Genomic DNA, 25,077 nt, shown 5'->3' on the forward strand with positions numbered 1-25,077 from the left:
GATTTGATCAACCAGTATGAAGAGAATAAGAAGGTCTTTGAAGAAGATGAAATGAAACAAAAGAAAATGGAAAAGCTTGGTGAGTGATATCAATTGGCTAACAAGTCTCCTACAATTGAAGCTTCAAAGAAAACAGCTAGTTTTGCAAAGACTGAAGAGTTCAAATCAAAATCCAAAGCCAAGGGCTCTGACAGCACCAATATTGAAGCTGCTATTGAAAAGATGACCAATGAGTTCATAAATTTGATATTAGCCATGAGAGTACAATTAAATCAGATATAAGGGAATTCCAATCAGTATTATATGCTGCAGAGAGAAGGACCTCTGAAACCTATAACAAATTATCCAACTAATATAACTGTTAATCTTACAACTGTACAAGAGAATACTTGACTGTCAGTCAACCCCTATTTAGCTTGAAATGGCTCTTCTATGACAGGCTATAGTGGTGCTTGTGGACAAGAAGGAGCTCAGACTGGAGGAATTTCAACATATCCCTCATGCTTCTACTGTGGAAAACCTGGACATCATCAATCTCAGTGTTATGAATACCAATCTGATATGAGTAATGGATACTGCCATATTGATAACAAAGAGAACTTACACATGGGCTCTAAGGGTCAAAACTATCAAGTTGTCACTTCTAAACCTGGAATTCTGAACATGTATATTGTACAGTCTATGAGAGAGGATGAATGGGCAATTCCAGAGTCAACAAGCTCTAAAAAGAAGACCAATCAGCAAGAAGAGACATCTCCCATAAATTCAACCAGTGTGAAGATCCAAGCAGGACAACTTGCATATCTAATGTCTGATGGAGAATCTGATTTGGATAAGAAATATGAATCATTGAAAGAAAGAACATCAGTCAATATTGGGACAGTTAGAGAAGCTAAGAACAATCAAAAAGCTAAGATTGCAACACCCCATACTCAGCATACTGGATAATTTATTACTTACCAGGATAATCAGGCTAGTGTTGATGATAATGTTATAGAAGACATTGAACCAATCAATCAGAAAAAGCCTGAAATTCAGAAAAAGTCTACAGAGAAACAAAGACCAAGATATTCTGTAACAGATCACTTATTCTCTCAGATTCATGATTCAACAGATGTCAATAAATTAATGGGTTGAATTCTCAATGGAAAGGTCAAATTATCAGTCAAGAAGCTTATAGATGTATCACCAAAACTTCATCAAGCATTCTTCAGATCAGACTGGAATAACAGTACTAGCAAAAGCTATGCAAAGGTTGGAGTCTTCAAACCAGTTCAGCCTGAGCTAAAGATCAATTCTGGTTGACTTACATGAAAGTTCATGGTGCCAAAATCCAAAACAGCATATGGAATGTGTTCATTATATGCACCACTCACTATAAATCAACAAGAATTAATGGCATTAATCAATACTGGTTCAGAAATCAATTTGTTGTCTCAGAAGTATGCTGAAATGTTGAATCTGCCAATGAAAAATAAGCCACAAGTGACCATGGTTGTTCAAACAGGAGAAGTCACTTCTTTTTACACATTTTGTGATGAAGTGTCTGTTCAAATTGGAGATATTGTTACATATACCCCTTTCCTTATATTTGAGGAAGGGGATCAGCAACTTATTCTTGGAAGACCTTGGCAATTTGCTGCCTGTTGGGGGTGCAATATCTCAGAAGACAGCAGAGTGAACTGTAAAATTTATAATAAGAAATGAACACATCATCTAGTTTTCAAAGACTTTAAGCCAAACTTGAGCAACATGAGATATGTAACTAATAAATCAAACAGCAACCATTTAAATGATTCAACAGGCATTTAATTAAACAGATGCCCATGGATACAAGGTCTGAGAAGAATGAAGAAGATGTGATGAAGACAATGGATATAAGAATTAATAATGAGAAGGTTGAAGATCAGGAGATTGAAAAGAATAGAGAAGTCAGAAGTATTGGCAGCATTGCTGATGTTGGTGATTACAGTAATGAGAAGAAACATAATTCCAGCATTGGTGAATTCAAAAGCATGCTAAGCCTAATTGGATTGACCAGTGTACTGGTGAATCAACTGGATCAATCAGAAGACAAGAATAATTTTGTGTCAGGAGTTTGAATTTTCTGACTACTGCTTTCTGATCCAGACAGCATTATAGCTCACTGCAAACATTACACATGTGATATTAATTCCAGCTTAATTTAAAAACCTATTTCACAAAGTGCTTGATCAATTTACACATCTCTGAATAAAAATCACAATTTTGTTATGAAGAAATTGTATCAGACAGACATTTTCAATAGTAGATGGGACATTGGGCCACCTTCTTCAGAGATCTGGAGAGTGTGCACTGCTTATAAGCAGAAAGCTGATAAGATAAGGCCATTAGCACCTAGAAAATCTGATGAAAGCAAGCTGGAAGACCTAGATAATTAGGTAGATGTTTGTTTGGATAAGTATTACCCTAAGAAGAAACACATCACATTTAATTGTGAATTTGATGATCATATTAGGCCTAGAATCATACCCTTTCCTGTTGAAGAATGACTAACAAATGAGAGAATTGAGAAGCTCAAAATTGGATTCAAACTGACAAGTTGGAAGAAGAAATTTTTCATATCAGTTCTTTATAAACATGAAGAGGTGTTGGCTTGATCATTCAAAGACCTATATAGCATTTATTCTGAATGCTTGCCTTTCCAGATTATTTGGACAGAGCCCCATGAGGCTTGGCAGACTAAGACTTACCAAATTTCTCATGCTCTACATGATAAGCTAATTAAAATCATTCAGGACAGGATAGAAGCTAAAATGTTGGAGTCTTGCCATAATTCATATACCAATCTCTATTTTCTGGTTGCAAAGAAACAGAAAGGCAAATATCATTTAGTTGACACAGCACATATGTACAACAAAGTTACTATTCAGAACACTTTTATTTCTTCTAATATTGACAAATATACTGAAGACTTCAGTGGACTTGTTATAGCTAGCCTATGCAACTTATTCTCTGGATATAATAATTTTCCATTAGCTGAAGAAAGCAGAGATATGACAGCCATTGCAACCTCTATTGAGCTCTTTCACCATACAACTTTAGTTCAAGAGGCAACAAATTCACCAGCTCAAGCTCAACACAGGATAATGAAGATAATACACAAGATTTTTCCAGAGATTGCTCAAGCCTTTATGGATGATCTTGAAGTAAAAGAATCACATGTCAAAAATGAAACTGAAGTCCTTCTAGAAATAAGAAGATTTGTTTATGACTATCTGCAGAACCTGGACTATATTCTATAGCTTGTCAAAATCTCTGAAGCCAGGATCTTCAGCACCAAATCTCAATTCTGCATGTCTGGAGTCAATGTTGTTGGATGGGTCTGCAACTATGACAGACAACAACCTGAGGAAGCCAAGATAGCTAAAATTGCAAATTGGCCTACTTCTACAAGTATTACAGAATTACAAGGATTTCTAGAGCTAGCTGGATATTTTCAAATACTTATAAAGCATTATAATTGGATAGCTGAACCTTTACATTATCTGCTTTGACAAAATGTTATATGGACATGAACTGAAGAGCAAAATAATATCTTTATGCTTTTGAAAGAAAAGTTATGTTCATTCCCTATCATTCTTCCAATCAATTACAAACAAGATCCTTTGCTTATCACTGTGGCTGTTGATGCCAGTGGATTAGAATAGGGAGGATGCATTATTCAGAAGCAATAAAAAGCTCAATATTCTGCATGATACAAATCTGAAGTATGGAATGATTCAGAGAAAACATATAATGCTGGCAAACAAGAATGCAGAGCTGTTTTGAAAGCCTTCAAGAAATTCCAACACCATATATATGGAGTGCTCTTTACTTTGGAAATTGATGCAAAAACTCTTGTCACCCAACTTAATAGAACTGCTACAGATGTTCTTGGAGCTTTGGTTACCAATTAAATAGCTTGGATACACCTCTTCAACTTTACTGTTAAACATGTTCCTGGGACAAAACACACACCTGCTGACACACTGTCTCATCAAGAGCTAGATATTGGGGAACAGGTTGAATCTGAAGAAGATGAAGATCTGTTTATCTTTATGAATTCTATAAGAGTTTTAGCTAGCTGAGCTCTCAATAGTGAAGATCTTAGGATACTAGACTTCACATATTCAGAAGAATCAGAGAAAATTGCACAATATCTAACCACTCTATCAAAACCATTGGGCATGGAAGAGAAAGAGTACACAAAATTCTGAAGAAAGATAATTAAATATGTGGTGGTGGCTGATCAACTATTTAGGTGAGCAGAATCTGGTGTACCTCTAAGACATGTTGTGGATAACAAAGATCAGCATGAACAAATTTTACACATGATATATAATAAATTTAGTTATAAAGAGTGAGAGAGAACATACTTTGCTCTATAAGCTTAATACTGGTGGTCAGAGATATATAAAGATGTGTCTGCTTATGTGAAGCACTGTTCTCAATGTCAACAAAGAGATTCATAAAGATTGAGTGAAGAGCTTCATCCTATCTGGGCCCCTATCTGTTGAGAGAAAGTTGAGATAAATATCAAGCACATGCCTTTCTGTTGAGGACAAAATTATTTGATTGTTGCCAGATGTGACTTTACTGAATAAGTGGAAGCTAGAGTCTTAAAAAAGACAACAGCTGAAGCTGTGACCAAATTTCTTTATGAGAATATCATCTGTTGATGGGGCCTGCCTGCCAAATTTGTTATGGATGGAGAACCAGAAAATAAGAATGTTGTGAAGACCTTACTGAAGAAATTCAACATTAAATGTATTGTTATTTTGCTCTATAACTCTCCTGCAAATGGTATGGTAGAAGTTGGCCATAAGCCTTTGGCTGATGGACTAGCTAAAGCTACTAATAGTACTGGAAGAGATTGAATTAAATATCTTCCTGCAATTCTGATAGCAGATTGAATGATGACTAAAGCTAGTACTGGTGTTTCCTCTTATAAATTACTAATGGGCCAGAAGACAGTTCTTCTGATTAAACTTGAGATTTCTACTTGACAAAGGATTCTCTGGCAAAAGATTTGAACAACTGAAGATCTGCTTCTGATGCAAGCACAGCAAATCAAAAGACAAGATAAGAATGTTCTGGAAGCAGCTCATCATCAGCTCTGAATGTGTGCTAGAAATAAGAAATACTTTGAAGATACCCATAATATTCAGATCAACTCTCTTCTACCTGGAAACCTTGTCTTGCTTGACAATACCAAAGAAGAACAGAATATATCTAGAAATAACACCCTGCACTTTTGATGGCTAGAACTCTATAGGGTTAAGTCCACCAATTAAGAACTAGGTGCCTATCATCTTGAAGAGTTAGATAGCACTGAACTCAAAGAATCTATTGCAGGAAACAGATTAAAGAAGTATTTTATGAAACCTGGAATAAAGCCATTCAATAATAGCTCAGCAGATTCTAATGTAGAGATGGAGAACATCTCTCAAAGATATGCTACCAGAAGTTAACCTAACATTCTCTCTAGCAGTTCCTCAGATATTAGCTTTTTGAATCAGAGTGAAAATGAAAATGATCAAGAAGAAATAAAGCAAACACAATTTCCAAATGTTATACCAGATGACTGGAGCTTTACTGTTGTTATACCTCCACAAGATATTTAATTTGTTGTGTTTTGTTTGCAAAAGTGAAGTTTTTGCTTGCTCTTTCAGAAAGTTTCTCTTTCTTTATTATTTGCATAAGTCTTCACTTTTTCTGAATTTTTTGAAGATATTTAAAGGTCAATTTTTCTTTTCTGGAGCTTTTACTTTCTTTTACATTCAAGCTTGATTCTTTTTACAGATTCAACATTTCATTTGCAAATTTTTTGATTTCTGATATTCTTCAAAAATGGCTGGACAAAGCAACCTGCCTTCTTTAGCACCAGCAACTGAAAACCAAGGCCTGGTTGTTACCAGAGACAGTGGAGTCAACTTAAATGATCATTTCTTCAATAACCTAACAGCAGCTATAGAATACATTGATAATCAAGCTCTGCACCACCACTATGATCTGTGAGTCAAACTGATGAACATACTTATGCAAGTGACTGATGTGATCACTGACTTAGTGGCCCATTTCTATTAATATGTTAATTCAGAGCTTGGCAACATGTTACACACACTAATTTTGAAGCCAATTTCCATGATGCTTGAAAGATTACCCTGGATGTTGAACAACATTGCATTGATATGCAAAAGATCAAGAATAGGCTTGTTGCTACATGGGAGATAGACAGAATTAATGCTATATAATCAAAAGTAAAAAGTCTGTGGACTGCACAAAAGCTTCACCATACTCTAAATATCTACAAGAATTGGGATAAGTTTGCTAACAATATTAACAGCACAGTGCTCTGAAGACTAGATGCTACAGGAGCTGGACATTGCTGGAGCTTAGCTATATTGTCAGGCAATTATACTACAGCTGACAAAGAAGTTGATTGTGCTTGTGAACTTTCTTCAAGAGATGCTCTACACTAACAAGAACTTACTATTAAAAACTATGGTCTTCTACAATTATTGACTTTTCCACAGTCATCTAGCTTCCAATGTTCAATTCAGAATATTGCTAGAAGCCCTTCTACTGCAAGCAGCCCCTGAGATCTACTAGAAGGACCAGAGTCACCAAGATTACCAAGAAATGTTCCAATGAGTGGAATGTTAATGCTGCATAGCTGCAATGTATCAGAAGCCTCTATACATAGTACAATGTTGATTAGATTGCATGGATTAGAAACTGGCCAATCACAGCCACCATTTGAATTCATCAGTGTACTGGCCAATCTATTCAGCTAATCAGAAGCTTCAAAGCACTACAGGAAGAGAATTACAATCATGTCAGCACATCAAACTCTCCAAGATCTAGATGACAAAGATAAGTCCATTATTTCTTCTGAAAGTGATGAGGAAATATCTCAATATGAACAAGAAGAATCTGTCATAGCAGTATACTCTGGTACTTGCTATTGCCATGGTTTCAAACAGCAGCTTCTCCAAAAGATAAAGAGTACTAAAACATATTTAGAATTGGAGCTTATTTGCATTCTGGAGCAATTAGAAAAGGCCTTTAGCAATAAGAAAGCTGATATCTACCTATACTATAACCATGCAAAACTAATGGCTTCAAAACTTGGTTTGCAGACTTGCACACTTAATAGAAAGAAGCTTCTCAATCATTTGACTTACATTTATAGAAATTGTTGCAACATTGGCTCAGTCAAGACCAATGACAGCATCTATCTCTAGTTCTGTTTGGCAAATAGACCAGCTAGAGCTGAAGATGCTTTAGGCATTTACAAATTCAAATATCAGCTAATTATTTCTCTGGTCACAAAGATGAAGACATTCAACTTCAACCATTATGCATGAATAACTGGTGTAAACAGGTTCACCAACAAATGATCTTCAGAAAAAATAGGAAACAACTGGATCTGTTGTCATTCTCCAGCTAATATGCTCATGGAATGATAAGTTACAAGATGCCACCACTACAGTACTCACCCAGGTCAACAGTGAATATAACATGTACTACCATCATCAGTGAATGATAGGAGGTTGCAACAATTACAGATAGTTGAGAACAATGTATTACAGTATTAGTCAACAACTTATGCATCAGAACCCTGCATACTATCTATAGTATGTACTGACAAGATCTAACCACACTTGGAAATTGATCTTCTATTCATACTACACCAAGTATGCTAAGCCAGGGGATAAAACTGGGTTTTGCCATATTAATGTCAATGTTCCAGATGCTATTACTACTGAAAGGAGCATTAACATGATACAAGAATTCTTGATCTTAACTGCAGAAGAGCCCAGCAACTGTACAGAAATCTTGCCAGAAATGCATAATCATCTAGAGAATTAGTGGGAACTAGTTAAAGAACAAGGCTTATCCACTCATGGCTATATTCACCGCATTAAAGATACAATATATACCAAGAACAGCAAAAGAAAATTTAGTATTAGATGAACTAATATCATTTGCAAACCTGGCAATGTCCAAATTACAAGCTCTCTGCTACTCCATGGAGCCCATGGTTCATGCAAAAAGGTCTGACACACTATACTACTCTGGTATATGGCAATTCAAGAGAACCATGAACATCAAGAAGTCAATAAAGCTGGTACATGGTTCCAGCTCTCCACTGCATATAGAGATCTAGTTCCAGAGTCTTCATCTCCATCTGGCCATTCAAATTATTACACATTGGTTCCATATCAATTCCCTATCACTATTCAATTACAAGGCTTAGAAGCTATATCAGATGCTCTGGTAGAACAAATTAGATGGGACAACCCTATGGTAATTGAGGAACTCAATATTCTCTTTGGCCTTGATGACAAAAAGACTCAAGACTTCATTAATAACTGGTGCCTAAAGGCCACACAAATTACTTTGGATTCCATTGTCAAGACTTACCAAATTGAAAAGAAAGCTTTTGATAATAAATCCTATTGGCATTATGTGCACAACAACATTAACCCAGCATCAGTTTGGCCTTCTTCTCCTCCTGAGAACTTGGTGGAAGAAGAGAATCATAATAATCACTATTAGAAATTGCTGCTATCACTCTTCTTATTTTTATTTCCTATGTTTTTCCTTACCAGACTGCTCATTACTATTTATTATTCTCTTATTTTACTAAATTGGTTTTATTTTATTTTATATGTTGCTTGTTATCAGGGAACACCAACATTAAAGGCCAGAAGAAAATGTAGTGGGGATTCTGGTATCTCATTAGAACAAAGGTTGTTCCAGTCTGAGGCACAAACCACCCCAAGCTACTATTCTTGAGCTATATAAACCATCTGTAGTCTCTGCTTCTTGCTTATTATCTTCACACACCATTGCTTCTTTCTACACACTCATTCCTTATTACCAGTTCAGTTATTAGTTAGAGAATATGAAGATTTCTTGTTCATGAAACATGCTACTTTTTCTTATTAGAGCTGCCTGTATTAGTACAGGGCTCTTTAGTACCATTACTTCTTATGAGCTTAGGCATCTGTTAGGACATACCTATCTCTACACTTACTACTTGACCATACCCTTACTATGTTGTGATTTTTCACCTTTCTTGTGCTCTCACCATATCAACCAACTTGCCTACCTTGATGAGGCATCACATTGTACTCCACTTCAGTATTTAGCAAGCTTTGCAAACAACTGGTATTCTCTTAGACACTTCATAACTAATCTAATGTGCTTCTCATGCTCCTTCTCTGAGACTGAGAAGATAAGAATATTGTCTAGGTAAACTACACAGCATATGTCAACCAGGCCTGCCAGCACTCTATTGATATAGAACTGGAAGATTACTGGTGTGTTTAACAATCTGAAAGACATGACAAGATACTCAAAACTTCTAAACTTTGTATGAAATGTGGTCTTCCATTTGTCTCCTTTTTTAATCTTAATCTGGTGGTAGATATCATGTAGGTCTATCTTGGAAAAGTAGTGTGCTCTCACCAACCAGCTTAATATCTTGTCTATCAACAGCAAGAGGTAACAGTCCTTCACTGTAATTACATTAAGATCATGATAATTAATACAGAGCCTGAGTTCTCCATCAGTCTTGAGTGCAAACAATACTGGAGTCTCTGCTGGACTTTATAATAGATGTATTCAACTCTTGCATAACTTGTTCTTGATGTACTCTTGTAGAATCTCTGTCAGCTTGAGTGATAGTTTATAGATTGGTATGTATAGGGGCTTGCAGCTGTCTTTAAGAATAATCAGATAACTGATCTTTATTAATTTCAGCAACTCTGCTGCTTTATCTTCTGAGAAAACATCTTTATAATCTCTCAATCACTCAGGCACTTCTGTCAGAACTTAGTTGTTATCTGACACAAAAATAGTATAAGAGAGTTTGTTCTTGATGTATACTACTTGAAGAAATCTATCTGCATTCAAAAGTTTCATTATTTTCACTAAGAATTAATAACACCACATCTTGTTCTTCCAGTCTATATCTGGGTTGAAATCTTCTAATCATAGCATGTCTAGAACTATATTCATGTCAACCATGTTGATCACTGTGAATGTATGTCTTACTACTTTTATGATCTCTATAAAGTCTGTTATAGTAAGTTAGGCCTTGTAGATGTTATATCAATCAGCCTCAGCTCTGTTCAATATCTTAATGACTCTCATAGGTGTCTCTGGTTGATCTCAGTCTAATTAGAATGCCAGTTTGTAGAAGATACTGTCCACTGTGGTGCCTGAGTCCAAAAGTACAGCTTGCTCTATAAGATTATCTGATGGTGTAGTTAGTGTGGTCAACAGACACATACTGCACCTGCTTGCCTTTTTTATTGAGTTAATATTCTATCTTTCTAATGTTTGACCTGGGTCTTGCATGGGCTTTGCAGCCCTGGCCTTCATTTGGTTCTTGTTCTTTTTGTCTGTCCACTGGAACTTGTTAGAGCTGTTTGTACAGAACTTTGCCCTATAGCCTGATTAATCATATCTTAAACAGAGCTTTTTATTTCTTTGTTGTTTATGTTTCTCTTTCAATATTTTTGAAAGTGGTTTTACTGATATTTTGTTTGTGGATAATCTTCTTCATTGTCTTGTTGAAATGTATCTTTCTCTTGAGAGATTAAGATTTTCTGTTTCTTCTTATTTTGGTTCTTGTTCTACTGACTTTGCTTCTTCTTTTCTAGAATGAACTCAATAAGTATTGCTTGTTCTTGTAATTCCATAATTATTTTTGGTTGGTGTTGCAGTTTATTCAGTTCAGTCTGGATAATTGATCTGAGCTTTATCTGTAGAAAGAGTATGTAAAAGAATTCATCTGATAGACTGTCCAGATCCTGTTCAAGTTTGGTAATGTATATAAAAAACAAGAGTATGAACTGGTTCTCTTGTTGGACAGTGTTATGATAATGCTGCATCATGTCTCAACTACAAGTTATCTCAGATTTAATGTTGTTCTTACACTACATCTTAAATTTGTTTCATGATGTGGGTAGTTATTCTTTCTCTATTTCCAATATCTGCCAATGTATCTGAAGTTTGTTATAAAAATAACTGGACACCTAATCAATTCTGACCACATCTGGTGTCTTTTGTAATGATTTTCTCAGATGAAACTGCTGTCTTATTAAAGCTAACCACAATTTACACTTGTTAAGTGATTTGCCATAATAATAAGATGCTTTTGAAAGCTTTACATCATCAAAATCATCTGACTCCTCTATTGATCTTGTGCATAAGAGGAACTCTAAAGAGAAATCATCATTTGCTATTCTCTGTTCATATTCTATCTGCTTCTGCAGTCTGTATATCTTATTTTGTTTACATATGTCTGCTAGATTCTTTTGCAGATGTGTCTTCTTTTTTTCAAAGATCTTCTCTCTTTAGATTTTGTTTAATATATTGAGAGGTATATCTCTATTGCCTGTATTATCTGCTGGTGTCTTACTGATGGTAACTCCACTGCTACCAGCATCTTTATTAATGTTCATCTTCTCCACATTGGTGTCTACCTCTGTTGGGTCTGCAACATGAGATTTTGTCATGGTTCATCTTGTGGATCTTGGTGACATTATATTAACTTAGGCAATTGTATGTTGGAGCATTCAGAATGTTAGAACAACTAGTTATAGATCATGTAGATTTTCCCAGAATTAGAGATATGAAAGAGCTAAGTAGATATGATGCCTGCAACTGATAGAAGGAAGTTGTGTGTAGAATATAGAGATTCTCTAACTAGAAGACTGAATGCTGGGGTTCTCATGATTCATGCAAATCATGTGATTCTTATACATTCAGAGTTGGGGTTATGTGAATACCCCTGAACATCTGATGTTGTTCAATGCTTGGTTGGTCTAGGTCTACATTTGTAACAATGCAATTTGATTTTCATCTTCAGAATCTGTTTCATGAGATCTCTTAGAAATAGTTTTGGTTGTTGAAAGATTCTGTTCAGCTCTCACTAGCTTTATTGATTTACCAGTATTTTGTGCTGAATAGTTATATTTTTTGAAGAAAACACACTCTGCACTTTTAGCCACATGATTTTCTGAGTAGTTAGCATATTTTAATGTACAGTGTATATATTTTCTTCCAGTAATTTAACAAATTAAGCATTCATGCATACTTGTTTGATGTTTTTGAGCACAGATACTACATCTAGCTTCTTTTTTACAGTTTGGTGCTGTATGACTATAGATTTAATAGTTAAAGTATTGTACAGTGCTTCTAAATCTCTCTGGCTGTTTATATTTACAAACTTTAAGAGTTTGTCCAGCAATTACAACTGTTTTCAGATTTTCAGCTATTGTGATATTTTCAACATAAAAGATAGCAGATGCATGTCTTTTCTGTATTCTATTTTCAGCAGAAGATAGCCAGATTAGAGTTCTTTTTAGAGAAATAAAATTAAAGATTTCTATTTTTTCTTTTAGAAGAGATAACCCATTCTCTATATTAAAAATTTCTGTAGAGATACCATGAACTACAAAACTCTCCAGTGCTTATTTTTGTGAATTTTCATACTTTCTATATCAAAATTCATTAGATCTGAAAAAATGGAAATCCAACTCTGCTTGTGTTTTTGAAGAAAATCAGCTGAAAAGTCTTCTGTTGTCATCCGAATTAGAGATTGATCTCTGAATAACTTAGTAATTGAAGAGATAACTGATTTTTCAGTAATCTTTGCTTCAGTAAAGCTGTCATTTATTCTATTTCCAAAGAAAAAAGCTTTTTTGCTGATTTTCTCAAGTGCTTGAATGTTTATCTTAAAAAATTAATCTCTTTTCTCTAGGCTGGTATTCGGGACCGGGACAGGATCCCATTTCCCATTGAACCTGGTCCTGGTCCTGAATTTAGAAACAGCCAGGATCCCAAATATGAAATCTTAGTTCCATGTTTTATTCTACTCAAGAGCTTGAGGTCCTGTTCCCATCCCTATTCCAGAAATTATTTCCTGGTCCCATCCTCAAATAGAAAATTATATCCCACATCCCATCCCAGCAGAGATGGTGGACTCCCATTTTCTATTCTGGCTGGGTCCATAGTGGGACTGGAATAGGACCAGAATTTCCAGTCTTATTGTATCAAATTCATAGATAAGAGTCAAACTGATCAAATTTTGTGTGGACCATTACCAAATTTTGTTACTTTTTTGATGAAGGCAGAACCCATAGAAAAATCAATTTGATTGTCAAAAAAAACAAAGTATTAAAACTAACTAATGGCTGAAGCCAGCAAACAAACAGAAACTGTCTAAATAGCAAATTAATTATTATTGTCATCATCTTCATCATCATTATTGTTCTCTTTTTCTCTCTTCTTCTTCTTCTTCCACTTCTTCTTCTTCTTCTTCTGCTCCTTCAGAACTGGCTTTGTGAACTGGACAGGGGCTCTAATACCTGCTATTTGACAGGTGGAGACCCTGACAGTGCTGGGGGAAGGCAGAGAGGCAGAGAAGCAGTGGTGGATGATGGTGGTGGTGGTGGAGCAGTGGCAGCAGTAGTTGGTGGGGAGGGGGCAGCATGCAGGTGGTGGGTGGTGGTGGCAGGAGCAGAATGATCAGGTGCATCAATCAGGCCAAAATAGTTTGACCTGATTTTGGCACTGATGCCAAGAACAAGCTTCATATTATTAGTGTTGACTGTAATGTGCTTATAGTGTGCCATTGTCATAACAGAGCCTATATTACTCAGTATAATTGTTGGTGCTATTGCTAAGAATGACTTATACTTAAATAAAGTGTATAAGATTGCTTCAGCTGTCTTCTGAAGTAACTCAATAGCAGTATGTTGCTAGTGATATTCATGTTCTTGATGACAGAACAAAGTAATTTCCCAAACCAATTGCTGAAATGGGGTTATCAGTAAGATTAGCTTGGTAGAGCTCTGGAAGTAGTGGATTTCCTTAATGGCACCTATTTTCACTAATTAGCATCAAGACTGTTACTAAAAATTGTTACTTTTTGATATATGAGTGCCAGCTTTCCAATTTTGAATAGAGGAGTGGGGGTGGGGATTCTCCTAGTTAAAGTCGGCCAGGTCAACATCTTTATTAGCTTTATGTCAATTGCCCTTCTTCAAGGCCCATTCTTTTAATATGGTCTTGTGCTGCTTCTCTCCAGCTGTGCAAAATGAATATGCATGGGGAAAACTAACATCTTATCAGTAAATAATATGCACCAGAGCAGTATTCTGCAAGCACTCATCTCTTAATATAACCCATTTTGTTGCAGTATATGTTTGTTGTATGTGTGGATGTTGAAGTGCAGTAAATAAAAAGGTGGTGGGGGGGGGGGGGGGAGAGGGGGGAAGAGAAGAGAAGGAAATCATCAACATTAGCCCTGAAGAGAAAGAAGAAGAAGAGAAAGAAAAAGAGAAGAAAAGAGAGACTAATCTGATGTTATTATTCTGTAGTCAGCATAGCAACAATATGTTGATCTTGCCTATAGCAACATGCCTGTAGAATGTAAATAATGTGTATAGTAACCATTCTACAGTACTTGGTCAATACACTCTATAATTTCATTATCCTGTAGCCAGCATAGCAACAATATGTTGAGCTTGCCTATAGTAATATGTCTGTAGAATGTAAACAATGTGTATAGTAATCATTCTATACAAGTACTTGATTAATATACTTTATAATCTTATTATTCTGTAGCCAGCAATTCAACTCATTGTATATAATTGTGAAGATGAGGTCAAAACAATATTCAATAAGAGAGAAGATCTGTACAGCACAGAAGCACTGCCAGATCTTGAAAGATCATCAAAAAGATATATTCAAGACAGGAAAGGCAGATCACAAGACATGCCATAACATGCTGAAGAGAATTCAAGTAAAACATGAGTGGTATGCACTCTCAGTGGTTTGCATTGAATTATATTGACATTCATTGCAGGCAGAATAGCAGCAAGAAGAATCACAAGATAATTAAAGATAAAGTTATTGAAGAGTTAATGGCCAAGCAATTTGCCAAGAGTAAGTTAAAGAAGTACTATAAGCACCAGCTCATGGTCTCTCAGCAAAAGAAAAGGAAGAAGAAGAAGAAGTATTGCTGAGAAGAGGCCACAGAGATTAAGAATAAAGCTCAGCAGAAAAAGAAGGTAGAATTCAAAGATAATAAAATTTGGTAATGATCCTGACATATTTAGACCAAAACAAGCCAGGTGCAGCATTCTATTGCTGCATGTAGGGAGGCCTAATTCTGCCAAATGATAGCCAGGCTTAAGACTAAGTTCATGGCTCATGGTTATAATTATCTTGCTGTAGTTGGTGTGTTGAGAGAGGGGGTTAAGAAGAAGATAAGAAGATTCCTGAGCCAATTACAGAGTCTGAGTGAAGACAACAACAGCTCATCTGTCCCAGAGAAGATAGAGAAAGATGATTTTGAGATTGTGGTATTCTCTGATGAGAATGATGAGAAGAACAATAAGGCAGAGGATGATTAGATTATTGATATCTAGAGAAGGAAGTTAGGTTTTTAATTCTTTTTTCATATTAATTTGAGAATGGAGTGCTATTAAATTGGCAAAATGTTTTATTTTCCTGAAGAAGAATGTTCCATTTTGTAGAAGAAGAAGATTTTGTAGTGGATTGCTGTACTTACAAAGTAAAATAAGGCTAACTATCTAGAGATTGTTAAATTTTGTGTGGGCTCTGACCACATTTTGTTACTTTTTTGACTAAGGTAGAACTTAGAGAAAAATCAATTTGATTGTGAAAAAAAAAAAAAAAAAAAAAAAAAAAAAAGAAAAATCTAATGGCTGAAGCCAGCAAACAAGCAAAATCTACAGAAGTTTCTTCAGAATTAATTATAGTTCAACATAAAAAAAAACAATTTGTATTATGGAAGGAGCTGCATTATAAGTTGTTTGTTACTTGGTGGTTGACTACTGAAGCTGCTCAGTTGATTAATGATAAGAAGTATGGTAACCTCAACTGGAAGGCAAAGCAACACCATTCTGATTTTTGATCAAAATTTGATTAGGTGGCAGAGCATTCTAAGAGTACTTCAGAGATGATTTGCAAGCATTGCCAAATCTTTCTCAGTTATTCAAGCTTTTCTTAAAATAATACAAGTGGTCTGAAGAAGCATTTAATGAGCAAAGATTGTACAAAAACTGATAATGAACAGGGTAACATTCTGATTAACATGATGGTAGATCATGAATCCTAATTTCTCAAATGTAATGAATTTTAGTAATGGTTCTGGTGTCTTAGCAACAGTTTCTAAAGCATTCTCAAACAGATTCAGATCTGTCTGTTCCTGAATGTAATTAAGATAATTTTCTTCAGCAGCTTGTGCAAACATTAATATTCTTGAATCTCTTATTTTGTGCTATTGAGAATCCAGTATTCTGCACATTAATAACCATGCTCAACCCTGCAATAGCTTTATGGATACTCACACAAGAAATATTATATCAGATTATGAATGATATGTACAATCAGCTATTCTGAAATCTTCTCTTTAATCATGACTTAACAATCAAGGTATCTCTGGCAGTAAATAATTGGACAAGTCCCAATAATCTTGTCTTTATGGCAATTAATAATTATTACATTATAAAGAATTGGGAGTACTGTGAGCATTTACTGAATTTTGAAAGTTTAAAGAATGCTTATACTAGCAAGAATATGACAGAGATTCTTCAATAATTACTAACAGCATGAAGACTTAAGAGCAATCTTCTTGTAATTACAAGTAACAATGCATCAAACAATAGTACTATACAAGCACATCTTATATATCAGTTAAGGCCAGCATTGCAGCAGTTGAACAAGATAACTGATTGAAATACAGAGAGTAGAATAATACTCTGTCTTGCTTATGTGATTCAACTTGTGATTCAAGAGCTGATTTGCAATCTCAAGATTCAGCCAGATAATAATACTCTACCCACTATCTTTGATAAGAGCTTAATTACTGATAACCTAACATCAACAGACACATTTGCAAATACTCTTAGAAAGATAACAAAATTTGGTAACAGTCTTGATATACTTGAGTTGATTTACTAATCTTTGCTTGATAATAGATTTATCTTGTTGCTAATGCAATCAATGTCTCCCCCCAACTTGCTGCATGTTTCTGAGAATATCAACAAGAGAACCAGCACAAGATGATTTAAGATATTTGCACAAGATGAAATTCTATCTATAAGATGTGTATTTGTGTCTTGTTGCTTCAACAAGCTGTAAACTCATGAATTCAGAACTCATCATCAAAATACTAAAGACTTTACTTATTGGACCATGACTGAAAGCAGCTAGAGTATATGATTGAACTGTTGCAGTCATTCAGTTAATTTATCAAGATACTGTCCAAAACAACAGACCCAATAATTCATCTGGTATAGGTAATATACAATCATCTTTTCCAGTATTTAGAAAGAGAGGAGAACAAGATTCAACAGTTGATAACAAGAGAGAACATTCAAGAAGCTATTAAAGCTGTCAACTTGAAATTCCAGAAATACTATAGTAATACTAAGCATTCAAAGGGTGAGCTGCTAGCTGTAGCTGCTGCTCTCTATTCATTACACCACATAAGAGCATATGATTCAGAGAATTGGACCAGTGATGAGCATGAAACATACCAATAATATATTTTAAGGTTTTACAAAAAGCATTATGAGAAATATAAACAGTCAAGAGAAGTAATACTTGATGTGAATGATATATATTTGTTATAAGTATTATTCTGATTTCTTCTCTGCTAACTTCTCTAGAATGTTGAGCAAATGATTTTTGAGAGACCCCATTAAAGACAAGCAAATTTCCAAAATGAAATAGAGTAATATTTAAATGATGAGAATTTGACATCATCTTAAGCTCCAATTCTGGAACAGTAGAGAATACTAGAGCCTGATTTTCTAACTGTTGCTCAGATGGCAAGGGACATTCTGGCTATATCTTTAACAGAGATTGGAGTAGAACAGGTTTTCAATGTTGCTCAGAATACATATTATTATTGATGATTGTGGCTCTATACATCTACAATCAAGAAGATCATGCTGCTTAAACATGGAGATAAGGTGTATATGCTAGATAAAGCACTTATATCACATGAGAAGTTGGCTAAGAAAGTCATTTAAAACAATCAAGATGATCAAGATACTCCAGAGATTGTACAGAAAAAGATTACAAGCCTGCTAAATCCACTACTTAATCCAGATGAGGAACAGGAAATACATCAATATTATTAATAGATAGACTCAAGTAGCTAATAGCTTGCAATATAATCTAATTATATAAAGAGCATTACCAAATTTCAGTACTTTTCTGAAGTTGAATAAATTAATAAAATTATGTTAGAACCATTACCAAATTTTGTTACTTTTTGACAATATAAATGGGACTGGAGTTCCTGGTCTCATTCTACACTTTACTGATCCCATTCCATATACAATATTGAAATTCTGGTTCTATCTCATTTTGTCATGTCAGGTCCCAGGGCTGTCCTACTAGCTAGATTTTGATCCCAGTCCCAATCCCATCTCAATCCCAGTTCCCACAGAACTGTCCCAATATGCTGTTAAACAACCTGGTCCCATTCTATTAAGCTGAGCTTCAACCTGATTCTGTCCTTGGGACAGGAATTGGGACGGGAATCTGGGACTGGGACAGGAAATCCCGGAACCGGATACCACTCTACTTTTCTCTAAAGAGCTTTAACTTAGAAGACTGTTTCTTATCCTTTTTACTATTTACTTTAAAAGAAAAAGAAGATTTGATTGAAGATTTAGTATTTAATTCAGTTTTTAGAGCAGAAGAATATGATTTGAAAGTATTACTAGTAGATACTTTTTCTTGAAAGAAAATTTCTAAAGTATCATTTCTGTTACTCTTAGTAAATACTTTCTGATCTTCCAGCTGTGTAACTCTTTTCTTAAGATTTTGCAGATCAGAGTTCTCAAAAACAGTAGTACCTTCTTTTTCTTGAAAAGTAAAGATTTTTTAAATACTTAAAATACAAGTATTTAGTTCTTTTTGCACAAGAACATGATTCTTTTTCTGAGATTTTTTAGCAAGAAGATTGAGAATTGACTTTAAGTCTTGCTGTTCAGATTCAGAAGAAGAATCAGAAGTAAAAGACATTTTGACTATGTTTTAAGAAATATCTTCTTGAGAAAAAAAATAGAAGACAATCTTTTAAAAGAAAATCCTCTGAGGTTACTTTGTATTCCACTTGCTAGTTAACTCAAACTAGTTTAGTTGTTTTACTGAGAGCTGAAAATCTCAATATAGTAGGTTTTTCTTTAGCCAGAGCTACATCTATTAAATTCTGGACTAGTTTTTTAAGAGAATTAGCAAACTATATAGTTTTTTTTGAAGACTATGATCACAGGAACAACTTCTAGAGTAAAAACTATGGAAAAACTATTGAGAGGGTAGAGGGCAAGAGGGCAAGCTAGCAAATTCAAGAGATATAAGCAATTAGGTCTCAAAAATCAGTTAGAATAATACTAGCAAGTATATTTTTTGAAGAGAAATATCAAACTAGAGAGCTTTTTGCAGGAAAGCTTTCAGAAACCAGCTGAGAATATTCTCAGATTTAGTAGCAAAGACCCATATTCAAGATGCCAGAGCCAATACTATAAAAATAAAATATATTCTGAGCAGAAAAGTGAGAAAAGCACCTGGTTTTTTTATATGTAGCAGTACCAGAAATCTAGCATATCTTTTATTAGATGGAAAAGATAGCAAACCTGTCAGATCACTAGAAATCTAGCTTGATGTTTTTTTAAATGCAGAAAAATTAATAAAAACTGCTCTGATTTGCAAAGTAGTCTATATTATAGCTTGTTCCTAGTTCAAAAACTTAGTTATTATAAGTATTTAAAAAGCTATTTTTCACTAATTGATTCTGATTTTCCAGCTACCAAACAGTATAGAACATACTAGAATTTAGTAGAGGTTACTCAGAATTTGCAGGGATCAATTTGGCTCAGCTATACCAAGGGTATCAAGTTGATAGAGCTGATTTAGTGCTGGCACAAAGCCTGGGGAGCAAAGATCAGATGAGAAGAGGTAGAGAGATAAGATAAGAGTAGATAAGATAAGAACTCTAGCTTACTTGACACACCTCAACAAAAATGTGAGTAAGCAGGAGCCTTGGCAAGGAAAATCAAAATAAAAGAGTGTCTGAGAAGAGATTTTTCAGATAGAAATAATGTAATAACACAACAACTAATAAAGATATAATAAAGAAAATTTGACAGTTTGCATAAAAAGTGCTATTGAGGTTATATCTTAAATTTCAGATGAAAAAACTATGTGGTTGTTGAGTAATAGTGTGGGAAGTGTTCCTGACAGGTGTGAAGCTGGCACCATTTATTTCCACTTATATCTCAACAAATCACCAGGCAAATCCCCTGAAAATTGGAGAAATTCTTAGATAGAGAAAAGGCTTTCCAATGAATATAGTTTTGTCCAATTTGAACAAAAATTGACTAAGTTGTGAAAAGAGCATCCTGTCTCTATAAAGTCTGTTATAGCAAGTTGAGTCTTGTAGATACTATACCAATCAGTTTCAACTCTGTTTAATATCTCAATAACTTCTGTAGATGTCTCTGATTGATTCTAGTTTACTTAAAACACCAGTTTGTAGAAAATACTGTTCACTATAGTATTTCAGTTCAATAGTGCAGCTTGCTCTGTAAAACTATCTGACAATATAATTAGTATAGCTGACAGATACATACTGCATCTGCTTGTCTTTTTTATTAAGTTACCACCTTGTCTTTTTAATGTTTCATCTGGGTCTTGCATGAGCTTTATGACTCTAGTCTTCACCCAGTTCTTATTCTTTTTATTTGTCTGCTGGAACTTGTTGGAGCTATTTATACAGAACTTTGCTCTATAATCTAGTTAGCTATATCTCAGACAGAGCTTTTTGTCTATTTATTATTTATATTTCTCTTCTGATATTGTTGGAAGTAGTTTTACTAATATCTTCTTCATTTATAGATAATCTTCTTTATTGTCTTGTTGAAATGTAATTTTTTCTTAAGAGATAGAGATTTTCTGTTTCCTCTCACTTTAATTCTTATTTTACTGACTTTGTTTCTTTCTTTCTAAAATAAACTTGATAAGTGTTGCTTGTTCTTGTAGTTCTGCAATCATTTTTAGTTGATGTTGCAGTTTATTAAGTTTAGTCTAGATGACTGATCTGAGCTTCATCTGTAGAAAAAGTATATAAAAGAATTTGTCTGATAGACTGCTTAGATTCTGCTTGAGTTTGATGATATATGTGAAAAACAAGAGTATGAACTAATTTTCTCATTGAAGAGCATTGTAGTAGTACTGTATTGTATCTTGACAGTATATTATCTTGAGTTCAATATTGTTCTTACATCACATCTTGAATTTGCTTTATGATATAGATAATTATTCTCCCTCTATTTCCAGCATCTGCTAATGCATCTGAGATTTGTCATAAAAATAACTGAATACTCAATCAATTCTGACTGCATCTGGTGCCTTTTATAGTGATTTTCTCAGGTAAAACTGCTGTCTTATTAAAGCTAACCATAATTTATACTTATTAAGTGATTTATCATAATAGTAAGATGCTTTCAGAGACTTTATATTGTTGAAATTATCTGACTTCTTTATTGATTTTGTGCATAAGAGAAACTTTAAAGAGAAATTATTATTTGCTATTCTTTGTTTATATTTTATCTACTTCTGCAGTCTGTGTATTTTATTTTATTTATATATATCTGCTAGATTCTTTTGCAGATGTGTCTTCTTTTCTTTAAAGATTTCTTCTCTCTGGATTTCATTTAATATAGTGAGGAGTGTATCTCTGTTATTTGTGTTGTTTGCTGGTGTTTTGCTGATAATGGCTCCACTACTATCAGCATCTTCATTAATGTTTATCTTGTATATATTAATGTCTATCTCTGTTGAATCTACAATATAGAGTGATGTTGTGGTTCATCTTGTAGATCTTGATAATATTATACTGACTTAGATAATTATATGTCAGAGTGTTCAGAATGTTAAAAGAACTGGTTATTGTTAGAAGCTCAGCTAGACACTATAGAAAGTAATTCTTGTTGCCAACTAGGTAGCTATAATAACAAAATACTAAGACAGGCTCTAGAAAAGGGGCTCAGGGCAAGGGCTTGCTATATACACACAACAAGCTTCTGTATCAGATAAACATTTATCTCCTTAGCAAATTCTTTGCCTAGAGTTTAGGGCCTTGCCTCAGAACAACCTTTCACCAGTATGCCAGCTTAGCTAGAAGAGTTACAGATCCTCACATTACTTCTCTACAAGCTTCAGATATGTCTTCATGCCAGCAAGTCATCAGCTGTCTTATCTGAAAGATATTTCTCAATCTCCCATGCTCTCTGTCATTGCTCTAACGGTTTCAGTGGCCCAGGCTTTGTAGAATTTGCCACATGGAAGACACAAATCTTGGGTGGGCAACTCTTCAGATTCTGTACAAGATACCATGTATAGTCTGGATCAAACTCTAGCTATTTAATTCAGTATTGAAGCTTTCTTCTATAGATCCAGCTTGCCAGAATCTCATCTACTTCTCATTTATTCTTATTATAGATTATAACAGGGTCAGAAGAATCTGTACTCTGGCCAGGAAGAAGCTTATCTACGGCTTTTCTTAGCTTATCTGGGCAGAACACTGGGTGGATCTTCATAAAGTTTGGTAGCCAGAGCTGGTAGCTATTACCAACCTTAATCAATATTTCAAAAAAGTTTTTATTCTGCTCTGCCAGCTTCCTGCTTGGTCAGTCAACACTATAGTTCTTTAGTAACAAGAATATCTTATTCTCAACACTAAAATCAGATTTACAGTGATGCTTATTTGCTTGAATCTTTATAACTTTCTGTGTCTTCTTCATGTCTTGTCAGATCTTGTTCCATATCTTCTGTAGAGATTTTATTTATTTCTGAGTCTTCTTCTGACTAATTCTCCTGTTTCAGAACAACAGAGCATTCTCTAGTAGTTGCTTCTCTCAATCAAAAATGATTCTTGATTCATATTTATTTATCATCTGGAATAGCAAGATCCCAGTACTGGTGCTAACTGTAGCCACTACATGATTCATTATCAGTAGAAGGTCATCCCAATTATCCTGGTAGTGATTAACATACAGCCTCAGGCATGTGACCAGATACTAGTTTGTAATCTCAGTTTGTCCATCTGTCTAAGTATGGTGAGCTGTGGAGAGCTTCAGCTTAACACCAAGAATCTTTGTGATCTTCTTCCAGAATTCCAAAACAAACAGGGGCTTCTGATCTGGGACAATAGTATCAGGTGCTTTATAATATCAGTAGTATTCTTCTAGAAATAGCTTGACCAGTTCTACAGCATCCACTCAGCAGATTGTTAATAATGATATTGATTTCTTGCTCAGTCAGCAAACAATAACCAAAATGGCATTGTGGCTCTGTTTACTTATGAGGGTCTTTATGAAATTCATAAAGATATACTACCAGAGTCTTCCAGGGACCAGCAGTAACTTCAACAGTTCTGAAGCATTATCTTAGAGTTTTTTGTTTCTTTAGCAGATCAGACAGTTGCTCACAAACTATTCTATATCTCTTCAGTAATTAGACTAATAGAATCTTCTGCTAACTACCTCTGTAGTTCTCTTCTTCCCTGGATATGTAACAGAGAGTTGGTCATAAATCTTCTTAAGTAAACAGATTTTCATACTGAGGTTCTTCTCTGTTGGGATGACAAGACAGCTTTTAAAACACAACAACTCATTTTTCATACTTTATTTGCTGTTCTTTGTTATCTGGCTTTGCTATTTTTTCAATAATTTGGCAGTGCAATTTGTGGTCAGAATCTGATTCATTAGCACTATATCTTCTCTTTCCAGAGTAGCCATGTCAACTTTCTTTAGCTATTTCTCTTGAATTCTGGAGTTAATACATTCTGGCTTCAGTAGCAGTTGCAGGCAGAGATCTTTTGAATATCTCTGGATTTCAGAGCAGCTTAACACATCAGCAAGAGTATTCTGCCTCCCAGGCCAATATTGAATGACAAAGTAGAATCAGGATAGAAATTCAGCTCAACAAGCCTGTCAAGCATTCAGCTTCTTCTTAATTATAAAGTACTCCAATGCTCTGTGGTCAGTGAAGATCTTGAACCTCTTTTTTTATTACAATTCTTTTAGTTCAGCACACCATTCCACTAGAGCTTGTACTATTGCTAACATCTCTTTGTTATAAATCTTGTAGTTTCACTCCACTTCACTTATTAATGCTGAGTCACCAGATATTACTGGCTATTCTCAAACTTCTGGAAGAGAACTTCACTAATTATACTGTCAGATGCATCTGTCTCCACCCTTGTTTCCAGAATTGAATCATAATAATAAAGAACTAAAGTCTTTATTAGTGCTTTCTTCAACTGGTTAAAGACTTGTCCACACTGTTCTGTTTATTTAAATAATTGATTTTTCCAGATTAGCCAGTGCAGTAGCTTAGAAATCAAATTGTATAACCACACAAACCTCTGGTAGAAATTGCAAAAGTCTAAGAAGGATTGGACTTCTTGAACTGTAGTGAAAATCTTTTAATTACTGATGACAGCAATTTTCTCCATGTCAATCTCTACATTATTGATGTCAATAATAAATCTCAAGAATCTTGTCTTCTGTACATAAAATTCACATTTCATAATGCTTGCTTGAAGACCTGCCTTCTACAGTTAAGTTAATACCTGGTGCACATGCTTCTTATACTTTTTGAGAATCCTGCTAAAGATCAGCAGATCATCTATATAGGCCACCAGAAACTTATCTAGAAAGTTAAAGAAGATGGTGTTGATGAATCTCTGGAAGATAGAGAGTTCATTGCTTAGCTCAAATGGGATAATATTATACTTATAAGTTTCATATCAAGTGCAGAAACTGGTCAGATCTCAAGAGACAAAGTTTATTAGAATTTAATAAAAGCTCTGCCAGATATCCAGCTTTGTGAAGAACCTTATCTTATTTAGAAGGTCTATGATCTCATCAATCAAGAGAAGAAGATGCCAGTCTTTGTTTGAGATGGCATTCAGCTTTCTAT

The 25,077-nt window shown here is 34.7% G+C and overlaps 6 protein-coding genes across 6 annotated transcripts; 3 read left to right on the forward strand and 3 right to left on the reverse strand.

Annotated features, from left to right (window-relative positions):
• Window positions 1-8,109: 8,109 nt before the first annotated feature.
• Window positions 8,110-8,958, forward strand: CIMG_13511 (uncharacterized protein; the record flags this gene model as incomplete). The annotated part of the gene is made up of 1 exon (XM_001238912.2): window positions 8,110-8,958. One exon carries the CDS (start codon window positions 8,110-8,112, stop codon window positions 8,584-8,586), a length of 477 nt encoding a protein of 158 aa, XP_001238913.1. The 3' UTR covers window positions 8,587-8,958.
• A 1,396-nt stretch (window positions 8,959-10,354) lies between these two features.
• On the reverse strand, window positions 10,355-11,558 carry CIMG_13512 (uncharacterized protein; the record flags this gene model as incomplete). The annotated part of the gene is made up of 4 exons (XM_001238913.2): window positions 10,355-10,446; window positions 10,682-10,925; window positions 11,091-11,347; window positions 11,462-11,558. The coding sequence occupies 4 exons, from the start codon at window positions 11,556-11,558 to the stop codon at window positions 10,355-10,357; spliced, it is 690 nt and encodes a 229-aa protein (XP_001238914.2).
• Window positions 11,559-13,278: 1,720 nt separating this feature from the next.
• On the reverse strand, window positions 13,279-13,679 carry CIMG_13513 (uncharacterized protein; the record flags this gene model as incomplete). The annotated part of the gene is made up of 2 exons (XM_004444575.1): window positions 13,279-13,392; window positions 13,425-13,679. 2 exons carry the CDS (start codon window positions 13,677-13,679, stop codon window positions 13,279-13,281), a joined length of 369 nt encoding a protein of 122 aa, XP_004444632.1.
• Window positions 13,680-14,707: 1,028 nt separating this feature from the next.
• On the forward strand, window positions 14,708-15,464 carry CIMG_13514 (uncharacterized protein; the record flags this gene model as incomplete). Its single annotated transcript, XM_001238914.2, has 3 exons — window positions 14,708-14,865; window positions 14,915-14,994; window positions 15,235-15,464. The coding sequence occupies 3 exons, from the start codon at window positions 14,708-14,710 to the stop codon at window positions 15,462-15,464; spliced, it is 468 nt and encodes a 155-aa protein (XP_001238915.2).
• Window positions 15,465-15,775: 311 nt separating this feature from the next.
• On the forward strand, window positions 15,776-15,988 carry CIMG_13515 (uncharacterized protein; the record flags this gene model as incomplete). The annotated part of the gene is made up of 1 exon (XM_004444577.1): window positions 15,776-15,988. One exon carries the CDS (start codon window positions 15,776-15,778, stop codon window positions 15,986-15,988), a length of 213 nt encoding a protein of 70 aa, XP_004444634.1.
• A 4,664-nt stretch (window positions 15,989-20,652) lies between these two features.
• CIMG_13516 (uncharacterized protein) lies at window positions 20,653-21,144 on the reverse strand (the record flags this gene model as incomplete). The annotated part of the gene is made up of 3 exons (XM_004444578.1): window positions 20,653-20,675; window positions 20,724-20,885; window positions 21,081-21,144. 3 exons carry the CDS (start codon window positions 21,142-21,144, stop codon window positions 20,653-20,655), a joined length of 249 nt encoding a protein of 82 aa, XP_004444635.1.
• Window positions 21,145-25,077: the final 3,933 nt, after the last annotated feature.

This window comes from Coccidioides immitis, assembly GCF_000149335.2.
Source record: "Coccidioides immitis RS genomic scaffold supercont3.5, whole genome shotgun sequence".
NCBI classification, from domain to species: Eukaryota; Fungi; Ascomycota; class Eurotiomycetes; order Onygenales; family Onygenaceae; genus Coccidioides; species Coccidioides immitis.